The sequence below is a fragment of the Crotalus tigris genome, unplaced genomic scaffold (assembly GCF_016545835.1).
Source record: "Crotalus tigris isolate CLP2741 ecotype Arizona unplaced genomic scaffold, ASM1654583v1 scf7180000018308.1980950, whole genome shotgun sequence".
In the NCBI taxonomy this organism is placed as follows: Eukaryota; Metazoa; Chordata; class Lepidosauria; order Squamata; family Viperidae; genus Crotalus; species Crotalus tigris.
The window spans coordinates 1,008,821-1,031,926 of record NW_024096936.1 but is presented as its reverse complement, the minus strand read 5'-3'; the positions used below and the strand labels follow the sequence as shown (position 1 = coordinate 1,031,926).

Below are 23,106 nucleotides of genomic sequence, written 5' to 3'. Positions count from 1 at the left end.
CAGAAGCTCAACTGTAAAGCACTGTGAAGCGATATATAAATCTAAGTGCTATTGCTATTGCTACTGTTTAGACGAGAGACACGTATTCAGGCGTCCCCCACTAGTTCTTTCTGAATTACGACGCGAGTTCTTCGCAGAAGCGCGGGAAAAGGGGGAAGGCGCCGGGTGTCCGCCTCCTTGGGCGCGTGGCCGCTCCTTGCCCCGCCAGCAGCTCTCGCACGTGAGGGAAGGCTGTGCCTCGGGGTGGGACAGCCGCCGGCAGACGCCTCCTTTTTTGGGACGAGCGCGGGGCCGGACCCAGGGGGCGGTAGCCGCGGTAGCAAGAGCAGTAGCTGCAGCAGTTCTGGAGGCAGCTCCAGCTGATCGATGGGGTCCGGACATCCTTGCTCCGCCGTGCAGGCGCTTCTCTTCTTCATCCTCCTCCTCCTCCTCCCGCCGCCGTTCCTGCTACTTACCGCTTCTCCCCAAGGTTAGCTGTGCGCCGCCGGGTTCCTTTTCTCCGGTTAGTAGGCAGGGCGAGCGAGGTGTTCTGTTGGGCATTTCGCGAGTAAACTTCTTGCGGAGCGTCGCCGTTACGGAGCTGCGCCCTTAATACCATCCGGGCTGAGCGCTTCAAGTGAGCTTGTTGTCCGCTGAGTCGAGCAGCTGAGCTGCCTCGCGTCTGTCTATGTCCCTTGCCCGAAGGCAGGGAAGCCCCTGCCTGTTGGGGAGTTAAAAGTTAAATTCATTTGGGAATCCACTAGCAATCAGCATTTGTGGCACTATTGGGCAAATGCATTGTTGGACCCTTTAATCAGAAAGGCGTGCTCATTTAGAGGCGAGTTCCCGTCCTTTTGGTACATTGTGCCCGCGGGTAAATTTTGGAAGAGGAAACCTGTCTGTTTGTGGCAACAAAACAGCATACTGTGGCTCACGCTTCTCAGATGGGATGTGGGTGGAATAAGCCTCCCTAGGGGATATTATGAAATGGGCAGCGGTTATCTAGCAAATCAGCTGGTCTCCTACATTCGCTTTTGCATAAACTTCATCTGTTTTAGTGCTTACATTTGACATGTGAGTACTAAATTCGACATTTCATCTATTTTTAGTGCTAGCATTTTAGTGCTTTACATTTGGGAAAGTCCAATTTCTATAGCTCTTAAGCAAATGGAAATTAAGAAAATCTAAAGCAGTGATCCAATATATAGTTGCTGAAGATAAAACATAATTAAACCCAGTGGCCTATTTTTTGAATAAATATGCATAGAGTTGCGCATAGTAACTCTTAGAAGGTTCTCAATAGGGACAGTTTTGGACATTGTATTGTGTTTTGTACAAGGCAGAAATAGTTCATAGAATATACCTGATATTTTATAAGTAAATGGATGACAGCTTTTTATAACATGGAATTTATAGAACCTAGTTGGACTTACAAAAATCCAAAAATAAAAGATTTTTAAAATATTTCCCCGAGTGTAAACTAAATGATTATATCCTCAAGTCAGTACTGATTTTTAGTGATCACATAGATGATGATTTTTTTTTCCAATCTTGCCTTGTAGTAGTAACATTGTAGTATATCTATTGTCACTATAATCAAATCCATTTTCCTTGCTGTTGGTTATTCTCTTTCACTTTCTGGGCATTATAGATTTCTCATCAGAGCTAGAACTTCACCTAATGTGTCCAGTGCATAATAAGTCTAATTAATTGCACCTTGAGTGAAAAACATGAAATAAAAATATTGATGTAATAGACCCTAATTATTTGATTGAATATAGAAGTTCTTACTACTCCTATAGCTTTTCTTTCACCTTTGAATATATTTTGTAAGAAAATATTGTCAAATATATATAGAACAATTGTCAAGCCATACTGTATACAGATGTATATATTTGATGCCTCTTCTTTACAGCTAGATTTTTTTGAAGTGTGAGCGTAAAACGTTGATGCCTTTTTCAAGTTGAGCTTGAGTCCTTGTAACATACTATAGGCACCTAAGTGATGGAACATTTGCAATAGTGTAGTACAATATAAATTCCATCCCTTATGTACTTGCCGGAATTTTCATATTGCAAATGCAAAAGGCATAATGATATCCAGAATATGATTCATCATTGGGGGATAATTGTGGAAAGGAGCGGATATTTTGCACATTGCTGGTCAGAACCATTCCTAAAGAACTTGCTTGCAAAAACAAAATTATACAATGCTAATGAAAAATCTACTGTCCTGATGTGAAAGAGAGAAAGAAAAAAATCAGTTGAATACAGGTAAATGAATTAGCAAATGAATTTTTTTTTACAAATCTATTCAGATGGCATTGAAAGGATAAAAGATTTGGTCAGGCCTTTCTGAGGAGAGCTGATGGGCAGGTGGCAAAACATGTTTTGCAAGATAAACTTGGCTTACATGTGTGTAATGCTGTGATAGAAATATAAAGTGGCAGAACATGTGTGATGTCACAATACATTTTTGCAATGTCAGTGATAGGAACTGATTCTAATAGCAGAAAGCATTACTTAACTGTGATGCCATAATGACAAGTCCACTTAGTTCTTTGCCATAGAGTTCAAAGGGCAGCAGGAATGGGGTGGAATAAAAAAACTCAAGATAATAATCATAACCATGCAGTCAAATCGCCTCCCAATTGGTCACAATTGCCATCCTGATTTTTTTTACTCTCCAGTGAGTCTTTTTGACTCGCTTTTTGTCTTCGTTTTAACACAGTTTATTTCAAAAAGATACTAAAGTCTTTTTAGTAGTTAAAATGCACCATTCTATAAATCTGATAAACATTAATTACTATATATTAATATCATCCATCATCAGTCCTCAAAAGGAGTTTCATTTGAGAGTCACATCAAGCACATTGAAGAGTGCATTCCAAATATAAGCAAGGTAAGAATTTCAGTTTGGGTAAAAGGGTACAATAAGTCTTTGCAAGGTCTACATTTTAGCCTTTAATTATCTGTCCAAAAGGAAGAAAAATTGCCAACTTTTGGCTTAACCAATTGGGGGAAGGGTTTGAAGTCCATAAAAAGAAGGGCAATGGACCCTACTTTTGGATTCCCAGTTCTTCATTTTTTAATTTCATATTCATATTCATTCTTTTCCAGAATTGTATATTATAGAGCAGTGGTTCTCAACCTGTGGGTCGGGTCCCCATTTGGGGTCGAACGACCATTTCACGGGGGTCGCCAAACAACGCAGTCCGCCATTTTTTCCCCCTTTTCCTTAGCTGTGCTACTCCCTTTTATTCTATTGGCTTTTGAAAGCCAATAGAATAGACTCTCTTGAATAGAGTCTAATTCTATTGGCTTTCAAAAGCCAATAGGAATTGTCCAGGCTGTCTCTGCCCTGCTGAGCCCGCCAAAAGTCCCATTCTGCAAACGGTGCTGCACCAGTTGAGTAGTCCTCGACTTACGACCGGTTGGGGGTCGCGGCATTTAAAAGGTTGAGAACCACTGTTATAGAGGGAACTAGGGGATAACCCATGGGCCTTGCTGCACCATCCTGCCAAAGCTTTGATTAAATCCAGTGGTGGGATTCAGATATGTGAACAGCTGGTTCTCTGTGTGGATGCCGCTTCCGGAAGTTCATTTTGGGGCTGGGCAACAAAAAATTAGCTACCGATATGGTGCAAACTGGCTTAATCCCACCACTGGTTAAATCCTGGAATGAAAGGGCAGCCAAGACTTTGGATAGGATCGTCCCTGTGTGGCCTTTCTTGACCATTATTGTTCCCAATGCTCCCCATGGTTCATGGAGGAGCTGTGGGTTCTGAAAAAGGTAAGAGATGCCTAGAGCATTGCTGGAGGAAAGCAATGGATGAATTCAACTGGACACAGAGTTGCTATTAAGGCATACCTTGTAGTGGTAAGAGTGGTGAAACACCATTATTTCTCTATCCTTATTGTGTCCACAAAGTGTCACCCAGTGGCCCTGTTCAGGATCACCCAGTCCCTCCTGAGACAGGAGTGCTTGTGTGATCATCTTCAGGATTATGCAGAATAATTTGTGGAACATCTGATAAAGTCACTTGGATTTATTTCCAGTTAGAACCCATGCATGATACAGATCAATTAGAGATGTTTGGGGAAAGTCTTACCCAATTATCTGAGAATAGTTTGAGTCTTTTGGACTTGATGAAGTGGATAGGGTCCTTGATGCTGTCAGTGCAATCTCCTGTCAGTTAAATCCCTGTCCTTCCTGGCTGGTGAAAGCCTCCAAGATGCTGACAGGCAGGTGAATTCAGGCAGTGATAAATTCTTCACTGCAGGAGGGGATGTTTCCAGGACTCTTAAAAAATCCTCAAAAATCCATGTCTTGACATCACCCACCTGGATAATTTCCATCCAGTCTCCTACTTTTTAAGGAAGGTGATAGAGAAGGTGGTTGGATGGCAGCGTCAGAGGGTCTGGGATGAAATGGATTATGTGGATCCCTTCCAGTCAAGATTCTGGCCCAGTTATGGGATAGAAACAGCATTGGTCACATTTGTTGAGGGGTAGTGCATCCATCCTTGCTCTTCTTGACCTGTGAGTGGCCTTCAGTACCATTGACCATAGTATCTTTTTGGGCTGGTGGTGGGGTGTGGGACTAAGCAATGCAGTTTTGTGCTGATTTGGCTCCTTTCTCCAAGGTTAGTCCCAATTGGTGTTGATAGGGAGTGAGAGCTCCAGTCCATAGCTGCTCCTTTTATGGCATGCTGCAGGGCTTGGTACTTTCCTTTTTAACATCTACATGAAACCTCTGGGTGGGATCATCCATCATCATGGGATGAGGTAGCATCAGTACACTGGTGATATTCAAATTTACATCTCCATCCTTGATGACCCAAGTAATGCTATTGCTGCACTCTCATAGTGCCTGTAGGTTGTGGGGATCTGAATATGAGACAACAGACTTTGGCTGAACCCTGGTAAGACTTAGTGGTTTTGGGTGCATGAAGCTTGGATTCTGGGAGTTTAACATCTTTAGTTCTGGATGGAGTTGCATTATCCCAACTCCTGCTCAATGCGCAGATGGCAAGTGGCTAAGAGAAACTTTACACAACTTCATGTTGTGCACCAGTTGTATCCTTTTCTGATTGAGAGTTCCTGAGCTCAGTCACTCAAGCCCTGGTCATCTCATAGTTGGACTATTGCAACGTGAACTAGCTGGGATTACTCTTGAAGAGTATCCAGAAGCTTCAGCTGGTACAGAACTCAGCCCCACAGACAGTTCTTTATTTATTGCTTTAATGTTTTATGAAGTATTTTTGAATTATTGTAAGCTGCCTAGAATTGCCTTGGTAAGATGGATGACATAGAGATTAATAAGTAAATATAGGAATAAATATTATGGATAGTTGGGATATCATTCTTCAAGCCAATAAATAGATATAGACAGAAAGTGGTCCATATTAAGTTTGAATGCACTTTGTAGTTAATGTAGGGTCTATCATATTGATATAATTATTCATGGTAGTATACTGCATTCTCCACCAACCACTGTTTTGGTTATTTGTAGAATTTATTACAGTTCAGGTGGGTGGAGATAAGAATGTGAGTTACTACAAGATCAGAACAGAACAGAATATCAGAGTTGGAAGGGACCTAGAGGTCTTCTAGTTCAACCCCCTGCTCAAGCAGGAGACCCTATACTATTTCAGACAAGGTTTTGTCCAGTCTCTTCTTAAAAACCTCCAATGTTGGAGCACCCACAACTTTTGGAGGCAAGTCATTCCACTGATTAATTATTCTATCTTTCTCTTGTAGATAGGGCTACAACTTGCCTACTACCTAGATTTGAATACAGGCATTAGTCACCTTTCAAATTCAATTATGCCTTCAGTCTAACAAAGGCACTGGGGAGGGCATGGATCAAGCCCATGGTTAATAGAACAATATGGAAAAGTATTCTGTCTACTTCTTTGGATGCCCAAGGCTGAAAGAAGTCCTAAGACATATTGCCCCGGTTATCATTTTGGACCCTCCCCATAAAGAATCAAGTCATCAGACCATCAAAGTTTCACCCATTTTCACCCACAAAAACTAATTTTTGTTTACTTTTTTAGTTTTATAGATGCCATTTGGGGTGGTGATCATGGTGCCAGGATGTCAATAGAAGTCATACTGTTAACTATGGCTTTTGATCAAATGTTGTGGTCTGCATATATGAAGCTACTGCTGTAGATTTTAATTACATTGTCACTCTCGTTTCTCTTTGCACAGATGTGGATGAATGTGCACAAGGAATTGATGATTGCCACCCAGATGCAATTTGTCAGAATACTTTGAAATTGTATAAGTGCACATGTAAACCAGGGTACAGTGGAGAAGGAAAAACATGTGAAGGTAAGTGCACTAAAGCTGGATTTGACTGAATATGATTGTTCCCAATGTCTAGTTGAATAATAGCGACAAAATGCAGGTATTTGTAAAATTATGTTATTTAAATATATCGTGGCAAGCAATTTTTGTGACCTAACAAACTTTATCTCATTGCACTTTCATAAAACGTGGTTTATAACAGTCTCTTGGTTGTATTTTATAAGTGAGTACATTTCAGGTTCTTTTTCCAGTAGACTTGAACAGGCTACTCGGTTTTCCGCTTTTCAAGCCATATAAAGTTATTTATGTAGGTTACAAAATGTTTCAAATTCTATTCCATGTTCAAATCCGAATGTATTTTACATTGTTTTTTTTTAAAGTGATCTATTTCTTTGCATGCAAACATTCCAGTTGGTCAACATGATAGACAGACACTCTATATACGTGTAATTCTCAACTTATAACCACAATGGAGCCCAAAATTTTAGTTGTTAAGACAGTTGTTAAGTGACTTTTGCCCCACTTTATGCCTTTCTTGCTGCAGATGTTAAGTGAATCACTGCAGATGTTAAGTTAGTACTATGGTTATTAAATGAATCGGCTTCCCCCATTAACATTGCATGTCAGAAGGTTGCACAAAGTGATCACATGACTCCGGGATGCTGCAACCATCGTAAATATGAACCAGTTACCAAATGTTGAATTTTGATCAGATGACCACAGGGATGCTGCAATAGTCATAAGTGTGAAAAACAGTCATAATCACTTTTTTCAGTGTTGTTGTAACAGTTGTAAGTCGAGGACTACTTGTACACTCTTTGCAATATCTGTATGCACATACAGAATCATATTGTGCTAAATCATTATTTTAATAATGATTAGTTGAACAATCCATAATGATTGTGTTAACACATAATACAGAATGATAAACCTTTATTCTCATAACGTCAAATCAATAACAATTGTAATCTTGCTCAGAATGATGTTTGAACTTTCCACCCACCAACATCATCAGTGGTCTTTGAAAGATCAGGAGTATTTATAGAGCTACTATAGGGTGTGTGTGTGTGTGTGTGTGTGTGTGTGTGTGTGAGAGAGAGAGAGAGAGAGAGAGAGAGAGAACAGCTGTTTTCAGCTGATTCAAATATACTAAAGTTGTTTTCCTGCAAACTGCTGGTCAGCTGATAGGTGGATTGTTTAAGATTGGGTGGGAGGGCAAGGCATAAGAGATTACATTGGTTGAAGAAGGGAAGATGACCCAGGGGACATAATAAGCAAAGATGAAGAGGAAATAGGCAGGGTGCTTTATGTATGCCTTCATTGCAGATCCAACTCCATTCTAATTGCAGCATCCAGGATAAATATGAAGAAAAAGGTTGTCGAGCTCCAGAGTCTTCATGTTTTATTTTACATACCTACTTATATATATGTATATATACTTTGCATTTTAGACTGGTATAATGAACTCCTCTTCTGACATCGGAGAAATTCTCTCAACTTAGGTCAGCTTTGCAACTTTAGGCCAATCTCAAGAACTGTATTTCTGAAAAAAGGTGATTGAGAAGGTGATAATCTCACCATTTCATGTGCATGGATCAAATATCTCTGTTTCAGTTAGGCTTAAGACCAAGATAGAGCTTTAAGACTGCTTTGAGCTTCAAGATGAATGACTTATATAGAAAGTGAAACTTTCTATTTCTCCTATTTTTGCTACAATTAATCATAGTATTGTATAGTAGGCCACATGGTGGAACTGGACCTTGGGGGAATGAAGGTTTTACAGTAGATTATTACTTACTATTTATCTGTGTCAAAAAGCTTGTGCTGGGAGATACTTGTTCAGCATTTAGAATGTTGTATAGAATTCTGTCTTGTTCCCCATGCTCTTTAACATCCTCATGAAACTACTGGGGGAGATTATTGGGACCATTGTCTTTAATATGGTAGTGCTAGCCAGACATTCTGCCCACTGTCATTTAACTCCAAAGAAGTAATTGATACTCATAAATGTTGCTTGATCCTTGGATTATACTGAACCTCTGAATCATAACCATACCATGCTGAGAAGTTGTTGGGCAGTTTTTCAAAAGAAATCCTCCAGACTTCTTGGGTTGTGTACCAGTTGCCCCTATTACTGGATCAGGAAGCTCTGTACTGAGTTACTCACGGCTTGATTATTTCCCGCATGGATTATTGTAATGATCTGTACATGGGACTGTCCTTAAAGAGCATTTAGGATTTTCAGCTGGTGCAAAATATTTGTCCCTAGATCGGCACATTATTATATCACTGCTATACAAGCTGCAGTGGGTACCAGTTTGCTTCCAGGTTTAATTCAAAATGCTGCATGGCATGGAGTTGGGTTGTTTGAAGGACTTCCTCTCCCAGATTACATCAACCTGTCCCCTAAGTCCAGCAGACAGGCATGTTATAGGTCCTGTTCTCTAAGGAATAATATCTGACAAGACCTAGGAGGAGAGCCTCTTTTGCCATGGCACATAACCTTTGGAACATTGTCCCCCTTGAGATCAGATTAGCCCTGACTTTATTGGTCTTTTGGAAGGAAGTAAAGACCTGCTTTTGTCAACTTGCCTCAAGATCAGGCAATGGTGCTATGGAGCCTACCAAATGGCTATTCTATTAATAAAAAGGATTGCATTCTCCTGCAGATTATGATTTTATGGTTTTTAATATATTTTATTGTTTTAATGGATTTTTGTAGTGATGCTTTTTGTTACTTTTCATATTTTGCATGTGTGTGTTTAACTCCATGAACTGCCCACATATGTGAGATGGGCCCTTATATACACTGAACAAACAAACAAACAAACAAACAAAATGGAAGCAGTACTGGACATGAGAAGATTTAGATAATTTATTTTTGAAAAAATACATTATTTGCAAAGTTGAAATCATTTAATAACATTTATTAGTAGCATATATACACTTTAATCCTGTCACAACTTATCTATAACAAAACAACCAGGCATTTATCATGCTGACTTTTGCTTTATTCTCCAGATATTGATGAATGTGATAATGAGTTCAATGGAGGTTGTGTCCATGAATGTTTCAATATTCCAGGCAATTATCGCTGTATATGTTACGATGGCTTCATGTTGGCTCAGGATGGTCATAACTGTTTTGGTAAGGATGTGCTCAAAAAAGTTACTATGTACTGACATATTTATCATGTGCCTAGAGAAGTCAAATGCTAATTCAGCGAAATATGTAAATAGCATTTTTGTTATTCCATGTATTTATGAAAGTAGCAGAAATGTATATTGTATATTAATCACAATTTGTTAATCAAAATCAGATAACCCTTATTTAATCTTAATCATGATTTAAATAATTACAAAATATATTTGTAAATAGTTGTTTATTTCAGCTAATCATAGCTGGGTCCAACACTGGAAGTTTTTAAGAAGAGACTGGACAGCCATTTGTCTGAAATGGTGCAGGGTTCCTGCCTGAGCAGGGGGTTGGACTCGATGACCTCCAAAATCCCTTCCAACATTATTATTATTATTATTATTATTATTATTATTATTATTATTATTATTATTAAAATGGAAAGTCTACCTGTCCCCACCACCCAAATCCCACTTCCATTCCACATCAAAGAGTGAAATGAGTATTTGTTATTCTCCTATTTTAGCCAAATGAAATATATTTGTTGCTGCATACCATAGCTTTCTTCTAGCAGACAAAGGACAATAAATAAAAGGTGGCCTGGAGGGAAAGATATAAGTATTTTTGGTACAACCATACTTTTTCCATATATATCTTTAGTATCTATGGATATTTAGTTTGGGGGTTTGTATATCTATTGTTAGGCAGGCAAAAATGAATGCATTATATATAGACAGTGGTGATGGGGTTACCAAGAAAGAATTTAATTAAATAGATGCTGATCTGGCCTTGCTTTTTTCTATTATTATTATTATCCTGTAATTTAGTCCTGAGATTAAAATAACTGTTTTAAATAAGCTTCAAAGAAAAATGTGGACATTAATATCTGCATTTTTATTCATGAAATTATAAAAAATTAGAAAAAGCATTTTAGTGGGCAGCGTCATGAAAAAATTAAACTTTGTATTTATTTAGAAAAATAAATATCCGTAGTGTTAAGTTTTATTGAGTCTAAAGAGGAGCAATAGGAAAAATAGGACCACTATCCTATCCACAACTGGATATTTAGTTCATTACTGCTTAATGGATTATTTATGTGCAACTGGTATAAACTTTACTTATTTATTTATTTATCATCCATTTCACTTCAAAGCAACTTTGGGTGGCTTACAAGGCTTACATGGAATTGGATCCAAACTGGTACCGCTTGTATTTCAGATATGGATGAATGCTTGGTCAATAATGGAGGCTGTCAACATGCTTGTATCAACACAGTGGGTAGCTATGAATGTCGTTGCAATGAAGGATTCTTTCTCAGCGATAATCAGCACACCTGCATTCACCGTTCAGAAGGTATAAGTCTTTTCATTTCTACAAAAACATGCATGAGGCCCTTCCTTTTTTCCCCACCATTCAAAATCAAATTCCTTGAATTCTGTTGTAATATGGGATGATTATACAGTAGGTAGAGTTTCTAAAGATATTAGATGATATGCTGATGATAAAAGGAAAAATTGTAGCCTGCCTCTTGCCTGTTTTTAACTATTACATTATGCGGATACTGTATTGACAGGTATACGTTAGACAATAATTTCCCAGTGACTTGGATAAGCATGGCTAGGAATTCATTTTTATTGCATTTTGGGAATGTATGCCATTAAAACCAGTCAACATTCTCTGAGTTAGTGGAAGAAAGGACGCAGAATTGGTACCCATTCCTCATTTATACCTTCTGCTTCTTCCATTGGTGAAGGCGCTCTTCCCTTCTTTTTCTCATGCTCGTTTGAAAGGCTTGTTGGAGCAACTGTGGTTTACAGGCTCAAAGCAGGAATTCAGAGAACCTGTACTTAGTGATGGAGCCTTGAAACTTGTCCTCAATGAGCATTCTTAAAACACCAGGATAAAAATAACCAGACTTGTTTGGCCCATTTTATGCTGTGTCACAGCTTGCTTAAATAATCATGTACTACGAGCCATGTTTATAGAACAGATCGTTTTAGTCTGAGTAGACTGTATCCTTCTTCAAATTATCAGATAAGTTGGGTTTTTTTTAAAGAATGTTTGAAGAGAAAATTTTTAGGCATTTCCCTTTGGAGACTAAAGATACTGACTAGGAGATTATAGTGAAACATTTTTGCAAAACTCTTCTCAATTTTAATATTAATTAAAAAGACATAAAATTCACATTTCCTTTTATATTATTATGGGATCACTATGAGTCACACTTCATTTATTGGGTTTGATTGATATTTGATCAGAATGCTTTAGAACTCCTTTCTAGATCATTTTCTACATTAAGTTTTTGGAGAGGAATCTTCAGAACATGTAAAATTTGCTTGTATTGATAAAACCTATTAGTGATATGGAGGAGCTGTAAATATGTGTTTGCAGATGAGGAGGATGATGAGTTGCAAAATCAAACTTACTACTTATTTGCTATGCACCATTCTCATTCATTTTACAGAAGCCCAAGGTTGTGAGAGAAAATTAGTTTAATTAGTACCGTAGTTGCATTATTTACTCCTCATAAAAATGTTATCATTATACAGGTGGTATCTTTTGAATTTCAAAACTTAAGGCCTTTATAGAAATAAGATTAATTGTTCTTCTTTTTTTCTATAATGTTATTTAATTGATATGAAAAAAATAATTCTTAATTTTACATACTCTTTCAATCAAAAGGCATTTAACTATTCATAATATATTTGTTATTAGTAAAAAGCAGTATTTCAGCATGTGGCTATTTCTTTTGCACTACAACTCTCAGGGAAATAATTTAACTTTTTCTCTTTATGTAGGACTGAGTAAATCAGAATTCCCTATTTGAAAAGTTACCGTCTTCAGTAAACTTTGTCAAAGTACTTGCTTATACAGTATAACCCTTGGTTTTTGAATGCGCACAAAGAAATCATGCTGTTAGCAGAAGCTAAGCTGTTAATTTTCTTAATGCTTTTTATATGTCTTTTAGCTAACTGATGATCACATGGCATGTTGAACCTTTCAAATGCCACACAACAGAAGAGTTAATAAGACTAATTTGTGATCCTTTGTAATAGAAAAGGACGGACTGACAACCAAATAGTGATTTGCAGGTTTAATATGGATTTTTGTGTCTTTTGTGTTTCTGGAGGGGCGAAGACATCATTGTATTCCTAGTTTTCTCACTGTGGGAAAGGAGTCAAGGAACCAGTAGAGCAGAATAATCAAAGCAATATAGTAGCTATCCCTTTGTTAGTCAAAGTCACTTTAGAAGAAGTATGTTGGAATGAAAGCATGGCTTATTAAAATGCTGCAGAATTTTCTAAGAGCATGATGTCCGTCACAGTTTTTCCTTGGGATAAGGAAAGTAATAGCAAACAAAACTTAATTCACAAATGATAGGACAGCTTGATTTGGAATGCATTATACATTGTTTTAACTACTACACTGTTTTCAAGCTGGAATGAGGAGCTCCTGATGTACATAATGAATTATGCATAATTATTAGGTAGCCTGTAAATTAGTCCCACATATGTCTGCACCTTTTTGAATGCCCTGTGGATTTAGATGTTTCCTCTCCCTTGCTCTGAAGATTTACTTTAATGGGAAAAGATATTGGAAACTCTTCATTTCCAGAATTCATAGAATCTGTTTCTTTTTTGTTTATGTTCGATCTGGGAGACTTGCTTCTTCTTATATTAAATGGGGATAATTGTTTGCATACGCAAAATACTAAAAAAAAGGCAGATCCATCTTAGATAATTATTTTCCTAATTGGAAGTTCACAGCGAAAACTACACCTACCGCTCAGATTATAAAAATGATTCTATATTAAATATTTATTTATGTGCATTATTTGACTTAATGGACAGAGGGTAAAATATTTTTTATTTTTTTATTTAAAGCATTTATATAGTCATCCTTCTTATGTCTACTAGAAAACAAAATATCCCCAAAGAGTTAGAATCTTTAAGTCCCTTTGATTAGATGCTGATAATAAAGAAAAATCTAGACTTTAAGAAATATGTGTTTGCTTGATTGAGTCTATTAGAAGAAATAAAACAGAATAAGGGATAATTCCATGTGTCTACATATTTAGAATGAATTATTTTCCCTCCTCGTCAGCTAACAATAAATCAGTAGCTCTCTTTCCTTGGATAAATGTTGTTTTTAGAAGATGCAGGAAATTTTTACACATTTCTTAGACTGAGAAAGAACAAGCTGTTTCATTCTTTATATGGTGGGTATGTTTCTCCATGTTTAGCTGATATCAGGATGAATTTCAAGGAGACTTTCTCCCTAATTTTACATTCAGGTTCATGAACCAGTAGCAAAGACCAAACTTTCAGTAAATGAATCTTCCAAAATTAGATATGCTTACCTGGTCCATGTTAAAGACTGGCCATAAAATTACCTATCCACCAAAATCAAGTCTCACTCATATATATACATTTGGTATGTATAGTGACCAGGTTGATATTCTCTAAAAGTTTATTGAACTTCTTGAGTTCTGTTAGCTGTCTGCCCTCTTCAAGAATATATATATTATTAGGAATAAAGTATTTACTGAGGTATGCTATATTTGAAATACACTGAGAATCCATCTTCTGCTTATATATCTTCCAACCCACCTCTCTCAGCTCATCCTATTCCATGAAACATTGTGTAGGTAGCACTGATCTACAATTAATTCCCCATTTGTGCCATTTTTCTCTTTAAAATTATAATAGATTTATAAATTTGGTTAAACTTTGATGGAGGTCGTTAATGTTATATTTCTACTCTTAGTATATAAACTTTGTTCCTTTTTTTCATATGAGGTAGATTGTCTAAATATCTAAAATCTGTTGCCTGTATTTTAAAAGCTCAGAGAATACTGATACATCCACACTGATTGTTTTGTAGAAGGGGTGAGCTGCATGAATAAGGATCATGGTTGTGCCCATATCTGCAAAGAAGCGCCAAAAGGAGGAGTGGACTGCGAATGCAGACCTGGATTTGAACTGGCCAGGAACCAAAGAGACTGCATTTGTATGCAACATTCTACACATACCTGACTCTTATGTAGCCCCTCTGATCAGAAGGAATTGCTAAGCATCTTTCTTCCCTTATCTGATCATATCTTGGTTTAAAAGATTTTCACTGTTCACTTGGTTTTTGTTCACTTCTGTTTTGCCTTGTGATAATTTTAATGATTATCAGATACGGTAGATGGTATGCATGATTGAAGCGTGCAGTAGATGGCATGCATTAGAGATGTGTTAGACTGCAAAATTTTCTTTGTAGAAGAAATCCCTTCCAAATCTGTTATTCTGTTTTTCTTTCTTTGTAGAATTTTAACTGAATTCAACTAGAGCTTTTGAAATAGAATTCAGTAGCCAAAGATATGTAAAATAACTATTGGTGTCTAATCTTGAATTCAGTATTATGTCTTCTGGTTGACTTTCTCATCAAAGAACTAATCTACAATCTAACCTATCAGAAGTTACTGTACCTCAATTAAGTTAAGCAGCATTATTTTTGAATAGGCAGGAATAGCATTGCCATATTTAATATCCATGCAGTTTAACTGAGAGCATGGGTGTCCACAGAAGGATATCAAAATCTGTAAGATAATGGATATAGTGTCCTAATTGAAGCCCCATATCTTTTATATATGTGTGCAATATCAACAGACATTCAGAGTGGGGGCAAGGGAAGGCCTCAACCCCAGTATCATACTCAACTCTATGCAGGTTTAAGTGGAAGCTGACGACTGAAAGAAAGTGCTATTTCTAAATATCAGGTTTGATTCTCAAATGAAAATATGCCTGTTACATTACTACAATAACTTGGTTTTCATTGAATCATCAATTTTATACAATATAAATCAGTGGATTTAAAATTTAATGTATAGTATTAAATAATTAAATAGTTATTTAACTATTAATTATTAATAATATCAATTATTAATAATATCAATTATTATCAATTTATCATATGTATAGTATAATGTATAGTATAAGAGTCACTTCTTATAAAATGGGCAGCCATGTACATTTGATAAATTCATAAATACAAAAATTATAATTCATTTAATTGCCTTACATTAATTGTTAAAAGGAAGAATGCCAATGTCTGGAATGGTATAGAGCAGGGGTAGGCAACCTTGGCTCTTTTATGACTATGACTTGTGGACTTCAACTCCCAGAATTCCTGAGCCAGTCATGCTGGCTCAGGAATTCTGGGAGTTGAAGTCCATGAGTCATAAAAGAACCAAGGTTGCCTACCCCTGGTATAGAGTTTCCTGCTTCTGCAGGGGGTTTGACTAGAAGGTCTCTTCCACCTCTGTTATTCTATTATTCTTTAATTTTGTTGCTGCCCTTGCATTTAATAAATGTTGATTTAGGAATTATGTTAAGTTACAAGGATAGATAATTTTTCTGCTAAAGTAGCTCATAGACTTACAACCAAATAGGACTCAAAGATGAACATTCAAGGTGGAGGGAGTTCAGAATGATATATACTTTTTAAATACTTCAGAAGTTTAATTGGACCTTTACTTTTCAGTGACTTGCAATCATGGAAACGGAGGCTGCCAGCACAGTTGTGAAGATGCAGAAGATGGGCCTGTCTGTGGATGTCATCCAGAGTACACAGTGCATGCCAATGGAAAAACATGTATTGGTATCTCACTTCTTTTCTGCTACATTATGTGTAGACAAGTTGTAAATAAATATGTAACAGTTTCTGAATGATTCGTCTCAGTAAAAATATAGATTTCTTTACAGTTCGCTTAGAAATTGCAGAAAATCCAGATTTGCTTATGAATGAGAAATGTGTTGGATTGGGGTTAGTCACATAACAGCACATGCACATAACAATGGGCTATGATGATGGTCCTGACTGATTAAAATACAAACTTCCATTAAAACAGCTGTTCCCAACCTTTCTGGCTCAGTGGTGGCAGCAGCAGGCAGGGGGAGGAGAGGGGTGGGCTGCTTTCGTGCACACAACCTAATCCCACACATGAACAAATGAAGCTTTGTATGTTCGCCCTCTGGTTGTGTGGTCTGGTTCCCAATGGGCTATTAACTGGTACCAGTCCATAGCCCGGGGGTTGGGCACCTGAATTAAAATATTCACTTTTAAAATATTAGAATATCTACTGTATATTCTACTAAAACTCTTATGTCTGTAGCCTTTAATTGGGCAAAATGGTGCATTGAATTTTTGAACCAAGATACCTCAAATGGGCTAACTTATCAATGCATCCAAAATCCAGGGAAATGAAATTTGGAGAATGTTATGAAATATTTTATGAAATAGAAACCATCATGAAACATGTTGTGACATAATACAAAATGTCATAAACATTCCCTATGGTCACCTTCTAATGTTTAGCTATGGTATAAAGTTCAAGATGGGTTACTTTCAAAGCAGCTACTTTTCTGAATATCTCCCTGGAATTTTAAGAACTTTTCCAGTACTTTAGAAGCTTCACTATGGTTGAAAACATTAGAAATGCCATCCTGAATTCTTTTGTCACAACGGTAGAATAAATGTAACTAATATGATTAATAAACTAGGCATTATATATTAGGAATTATATACTGTGTTTCGGCCAAAGATTAGGATGGGGTAAATATTAATTATTTATACTGTAATGCTGTTAATATGATATATTCTTCAAACATAAGTAGTGAATTTGAACCTTGGTGTCTTCACTTGAAGAATTGATAATAGCAATAGCATTTAGGCTTATATACCGCTCCATAGCACTTTACAGCACTCTCTGGGTGGTTTACAATGTAAAAGCTTTATTTGCATATTGCCACCAATAATCTGGGTCCTCATTTTACCAACCTTGGAAGGATGGAAGGCTGAGTCAATCTTGAACCCTGTCATGATCGAACTCAAGTCTGTGGGCAGAGTTTGACTGCAATATGCCCTTTAACCACTGGGCCACCAGGGCTCCTTAAAGCTTAAATACTTAAATTGATTAAAATATCAACATATCAAGAAATCCTCTGTTTGGCCATTATACCATAAACTCATAGAATTTAAAAGTTGGTAGTGATCCTAGAGATCACCTTGTCCAATAACCTGCCCAGTGCAGGAATCCAGTAATGTGGCATCCCTAAGAGATGGTTGTCCAACCTTCTGCTGATGAATTCTACAAATAATCAGGCATTTTATCAGGTACTTTATGTAAATTAAACTTGTTGCTTATTGATAATAATAGCTGTATGACAAAGGAGATCATCAGTGTTATAAGAGTAGCAGGGGGATTCTAAAAATAGTTGGAAAGAATAATCTGAAAACATGGGCATGAAAGAACACCGCCAATTTTTTATGGCAGAGAAAATAAATCAAGATTGCCAAACAAGCTGCTCTAAGAAAATATATTTTATAAGCAAAGGGAAACTCGTTATCTCTTAGGAAGGTTTTTGAGTTAAAAAGATATTTACTAAAAAACACATTCAAGATAAAACAAAACTTATTTTGCACAATCCTTCATTTTTGATGATAATTTCTTTTCTTTTATATAGCGTGTATCAAATAGATATATATGAGCTGGATCACACAGGATTACTTAAATATGGTTTACTTATATCACAACCGGCGGGGATTACACAATAGGCTAAGCTATAGCATGGTTTACAAATCACAAAGGTTGGGTTATAATAACATGCCAAGTGAAAACCGGGTAAACATGGTCTATTGTGGGGTAGAAACCCAAAGGGGGTTAACCTATAATTCAAGCAAAGATAAAGTCTGTCATATGGCAGAAAGTGATGAAAATCTCTTTGAAGTTACCAGATAAGCTGGTAGATTATTATTTTCTCAACCAAAATGTATTTTCTAGAGCATCAGTTTTTACTCCATGCCTGACCATTTGATACTTTTTCTTTTCTTTTCCATACGAAGAAAGAATAGAAGTGACCACGGAAATCTCTGAAAACAATGTTACGGCAGGAGCTGATGCAGATAAACGCGTGAAGCGGCGACTGCTTATGGGTAAAGAGATGTTCAGGTCTGATAATTGTTTGTAAGAGATTTCCAAGCTTTGCTGTATGAATAACACGAATAACAACAATTGCTGTAATGACTTTACAGAAACTGAAAATACTTATTCCACCTAATGAAATTAATGCAATTTCTATATGCTTTCAGTTCAGTGCAGTTAGGGCACCAATTGTCCGTGCCACTGCAGAACTTCTCAAGTTCTCTATTTTTGCCAGTTGTCATGTAATATATTCAGAAAAACTTTTTCATAGAGATACAATGCTATTGTGCTAATTACAGTTGCAATTTCTCTTTCAAATATGTAGAAGTGTGTAGAGCTAATTCATATTTCTGGAAAAAGGCAATAAATGATTTTTTAGTTAAACTTTATTAAATTTCTCAAAGAATGAAATTAAGAAAAGAAAAAATAAGGAGAGGCAAAGTGCAAGGGATAAATGAAAAAGAGAGAAAGAAAATAAAAAGAGTAATTTCTTATTTTCTTCGATACAATTACAAATATTTTTAATATTTTGTTCTTTGTAGAAATTTAATAAAATGTAATTTTAAAAAGCAACAAACTATGAAGGATGTTGCAGGAAAAAATTAGTCAGTCAAAATTACTTGATTGTTCTTCATAATATATAGATATTATCTATATAATTTTCTAAGATTAAGTGGGATAATATCTACATGCAATGAGGAACAATCAAGTACACTTGCTGCAGATGAAATCCCAGGACGCCCCAACAAACAAACTGACATGTAGGAAATATATGGATACTTCAGTGAAAACAGCAGCTTGGGAATGTAGCTATTGTGGGAAGGTTGAATTCTATGTAAAGAGATCATTGAAGGAAGAATTGAAAATTGCCTACAATAAATTTTTCATTTAACAAGGAAAATGATGCCCATTAGACCTGATTAGGATGTTATATATAATAAAAGGATCCTAGTGGTGCATCAGTGGAATTTTATACAGATCTAAAATGGCAACCAGATGTCTGTTGCATCCAAAATTTAGTAAACAGAAGCCAGGAAATTGTGAGCTTACTGTGTTGCCTTTAAATGCCTTTATAAATCCATATGATGAAATTAGAGTACTATATATCATTTTGGTTGGTATAATGTTATCAGAGGCAATATGCTTCTAAATACCAACCACTGAATATCAGTTGCTATGGAATACAGATGGGAAAAGTTAGTCATGTCCAGTTTGTGGAATAGAAACTTAGACCTGATCCACTATAGATTTTCTCAGATTCCTAAGGAAACCAAACTGAATACTTATCTGTAGGTAATTCTACTTATAGTTAACCTATCTTGATTTTTTTTTCATGTTTAAAGCTGAAGTTATCTGTTGCACAAACATCTCAAGTTCTTGATGCTCTTTGAACTTGGTTTAGAGATCACCAAGAAGTCTAAGATACTCTCTGAAAAAATGCTTGTTAAACATTAGAATTCGATCAGAATTCATTCTGTTGATTAAATAAAAATATCTCATTTCAAATTGTGTTCCTTTTCCTTAGAAACTTGTGCAGTAAATAATGGTGGCTGTGATCGGACTTGTAAGGACACTTCAACAGGCGTCCACTGCAGTTGTCCTATTGGCTTTACTCTTCAGCTTGATGGGAAGACATGCAAAGGTAAAGTTCAATATTCCTGGCAATGTGCAAGCTAAATATCTACAGAGGATTCTTGCCTAAAACCCCAGAAAAGTGTAATTTTGCTAAGCCAGTAAAAAAAGAAAATCTGAAATAGGAAAGCAGTATACAAGGCGTTGCTTTGATTGTTCCTTTGCTGAAATATGTATGTGAAAAGTTCAATTTGTTTTTTGTATTCAGTTCAAGGTTATCACTACTGTCCTGTACAATGTACAGTGCTAACACAACTCTAGAGCTTAGAGGTGAGAATTTCTGTATATATCAGACTAAATTAAATTATTCCTGCATGTATCATCCTGTAATAAAACACCTATAGATAACAACTACTTCTAATACTATGAAAAAAACTAAGAGTTATTTGATTATGTAGGCACAGGACTCCTGCTCATGTTGCAATGTTTGCAAAAGAGATGGTTAAAAAGCAACATTATCTTCCCATAAAAAGGAAAATGCCTGTGAATCTGCAAAGATTATATTTTGTCCCGAAACTCAGTATTCTGATAGTTTTATATCTGCCTGCCTGCCTGCCTGCCTGCCTCCGTCCGTCCGTCTGTCCATCCGTCCGTACACACACACACACACACACACACACACACACACACACACACACACAGAGAGAGAGAGAGAGAGAGAATGAGAATTGTCTATTTCAATTGAAGGGGAAGTTGATTCTGTTTCTCTAAGAGTGAATACATGGTAGTATGACATAATACCTATTGCAACAGAGTTTCTCCAAAAGCTATTATGTTAGTTAAATTTACAGAGCAAGTATACCAATTCAAATTTTGTTATAGTCAACAAAATTAATCTGTAATAAGCATTCCTAAACAAACAATAATAAAATAGTAATATACAAAGGGAAGAAGAATTTGAAAGCACAATTGATTCAATTGTTTATGATGAAAGTTCAAAAGAATATAGATAGTCCTCATTGAACAACCATTCAAAGTTACAATGGCACTGAGTTGCTGCTGAGGCAGTGTCCCTATGGTTACATGATTGTGATGCAGGTGTTCGGCAACTGTCTTGCACTTAACAGCAACCTGCATTTATGTGATCACCATTTGCAACCTTCAGTGCAAGCTTCTGACAAGCAAAATCAATGGAAAAGCCAGCAAAAGGTCACAGATGGCAATCACGTGATCACAGAATGCTAGACCACACAAAATTTGCCTAATGACAACCTCTGGGACTGCTGGAACTATCATAAGTCTGCATAATTATTTGATGTCACACTTTATGATCACATTGCTTGGTGACAGAGTTGCCAGTTTCAACTACCATTATTAAGTGAGAACTACTGTACCTGTAAATGAAGAATGTAAAAGTGATGTGAAGTTTTAGAAATGGGACAGGAATTTTTTGATACTGTCAAGAATGGATCTTAAGAAAAATAGAAATAGGCGTGGAAGAAAAGGAAAGAGATGAAAGAAGCTAGAGTAAAGGAAGAACAACCGTGAAGAGAAGTACAAGTCCTCTATGAAAAAATACTAAAAAATAAGAATAACCTCATAAAAGAATGAGTAGAAATTGGTATGGAAAAAGCATAATGACAGAAAATTGACAAGCTGTACTTTACAACAATGTACATCAAAAATACAAAACATTTGAAGTTTATTTCATCATATGTTCCCTTCTTGTAGATGATAATTCCTAACAGTTTTAGAAGCAACTCAGATTATTTTATAATAAGCTTGCTTCATGTTCCCTTCTGTGTGTCAGATGCTCTCTTATGTTTAAAAGTTGTTATTGTTGTTATTGCTTAGAGGTATATTTAAGAATGTATTGGTTAAAAATGAAGTGAAGCATACACATGCGCACACATACACACACACACCCCTCATTGGCAAATTTATTTCTTCTGAGAAACAAAATATGGGTATAGACTTAAGCAGTGGTGGGATTCAAATATGTGAACAACCATTTCTTTGTGTGGATGCCTCTTCCAGAAGTTTGTTCTGGACCTGGGCAACAAAAAATTAGCTACCGGTTCTACCGAACTGGTGCGAACTGGCTGAATCTCACCACCGGACTTAAGTTATTGTGGCCTATCAGTTTAACTCTCATTCCAGCAAGGGAGAAAATATCGTAAGAGATACGTAAAGTATGGGGGATCTAATTTTCAGAAAGAATGAAGTCTTAACTGTCCATTATTGCAAGTAGGGTATATGCAGTAGGCTGCTTGTTCTGGCCAACTATATATTTAATATTCTTTCTGTTTCATACAGAGATGTGTTTTCCTTGGCTTCAGGTAATACTATACCATCTATGAATCTGGAAGATTCATTCTCTACAAGACCACTTCCCATCCTGTTCAAAGATATCAACTGACTCAGTTCTTAATGCTACATTATCCCATGTACCAATCTTAGCTTTCTTTTCTAATAATGCTTGCTTTCTGCTAGGAGATTCATTTTTCTAAAATAGGAAGGTTGCTAAATTCTGCTCAGTAACAGTTGCTTTAAGGAAGAATTGGGTCTAATGCTGGAATGCTTAATGTGGAATTTGCATTGCTATTTGATTAGATATTGTTATATATTCCATTAGTTACTCTATATTTTAATTGTTCATATTCAAATTTCCATCAATTCTTATCTTATAAAGGTTTTGCTCTTCACCCATAAATAAATATATAATTTTGATGTAAGTTTCTCTAATGAATTATTGTGTACAAAAACAAGTACAGGTACAATAGCAATTGGAATCAGGGCTGCCACTGCTAAGCCATGTGGTTGTAAAGCATGGTGTCATGTGACCACATTGCTTAGCAATGGCAGTTGTAATCCCAAGATGCATGGGTTGTTAAACAGGAAGCAGTGAGAATCCCAGATAAGGAGTATGGGGGTGCCACAGGATTGGAGGAGGCCCTGGGAGGGCCGGTGCAGGCTGCATTTGAGTTGGGAGAGGCCTAGGACAGGCCATGTGCAAGTACAGGAAGGCCAGTGGGTAGATGGTTTGACATAGTGTAAGTGCAGAGAGACCGGAGGGGCTGAATAACATTTGAGTGCAATGAGGCCACCGGGTGGATGGCACAGTGCAAGCACAGG

The 23,106-nt window shown here is 36.6% G+C and overlaps 1 protein-coding gene across 5 annotated transcripts in view; it reads left to right on the top strand.

Moving 5' to 3' along the window:
* The first annotated feature begins 206 nt into the window (after positions 1-206).
* SCUBE2 (signal peptide, CUB domain and EGF like domain containing 2) overlaps positions 207-23,106 on the top strand; it is a 64,662-nt gene continuing 41,762 nt past the window's right edge. For 4 of the 5 annotated variants that reach the window (XM_039350234.1, XM_039350232.1, XM_039350233.1 and 1 more), the window contains exons 1-8: positions 207-469; positions 6,198-6,320; positions 9,318-9,443; positions 10,650-10,784; positions 14,316-14,441; positions 15,960-16,076; positions 18,321-18,410; positions 19,925-20,041. In XM_039350234.1, coding sequence (XP_039206168.1) covers positions 367-469; positions 6,198-6,320; positions 9,318-9,443; positions 10,650-10,784; positions 14,316-14,441; positions 15,960-16,076; positions 18,321-18,410; positions 19,925-20,041 — 937 coding nt within the window. In that variant the 5' untranslated portion in view covers positions 207-366. The remainder of the gene's footprint in view (positions 470-6,197; positions 6,321-9,317; positions 9,444-10,649; positions 10,785-14,315; positions 14,442-15,959; positions 16,077-18,320; positions 18,411-19,924; positions 20,042-23,106) is intronic. The other variant, XM_039350235.1, reaches the window with a different exon arrangement.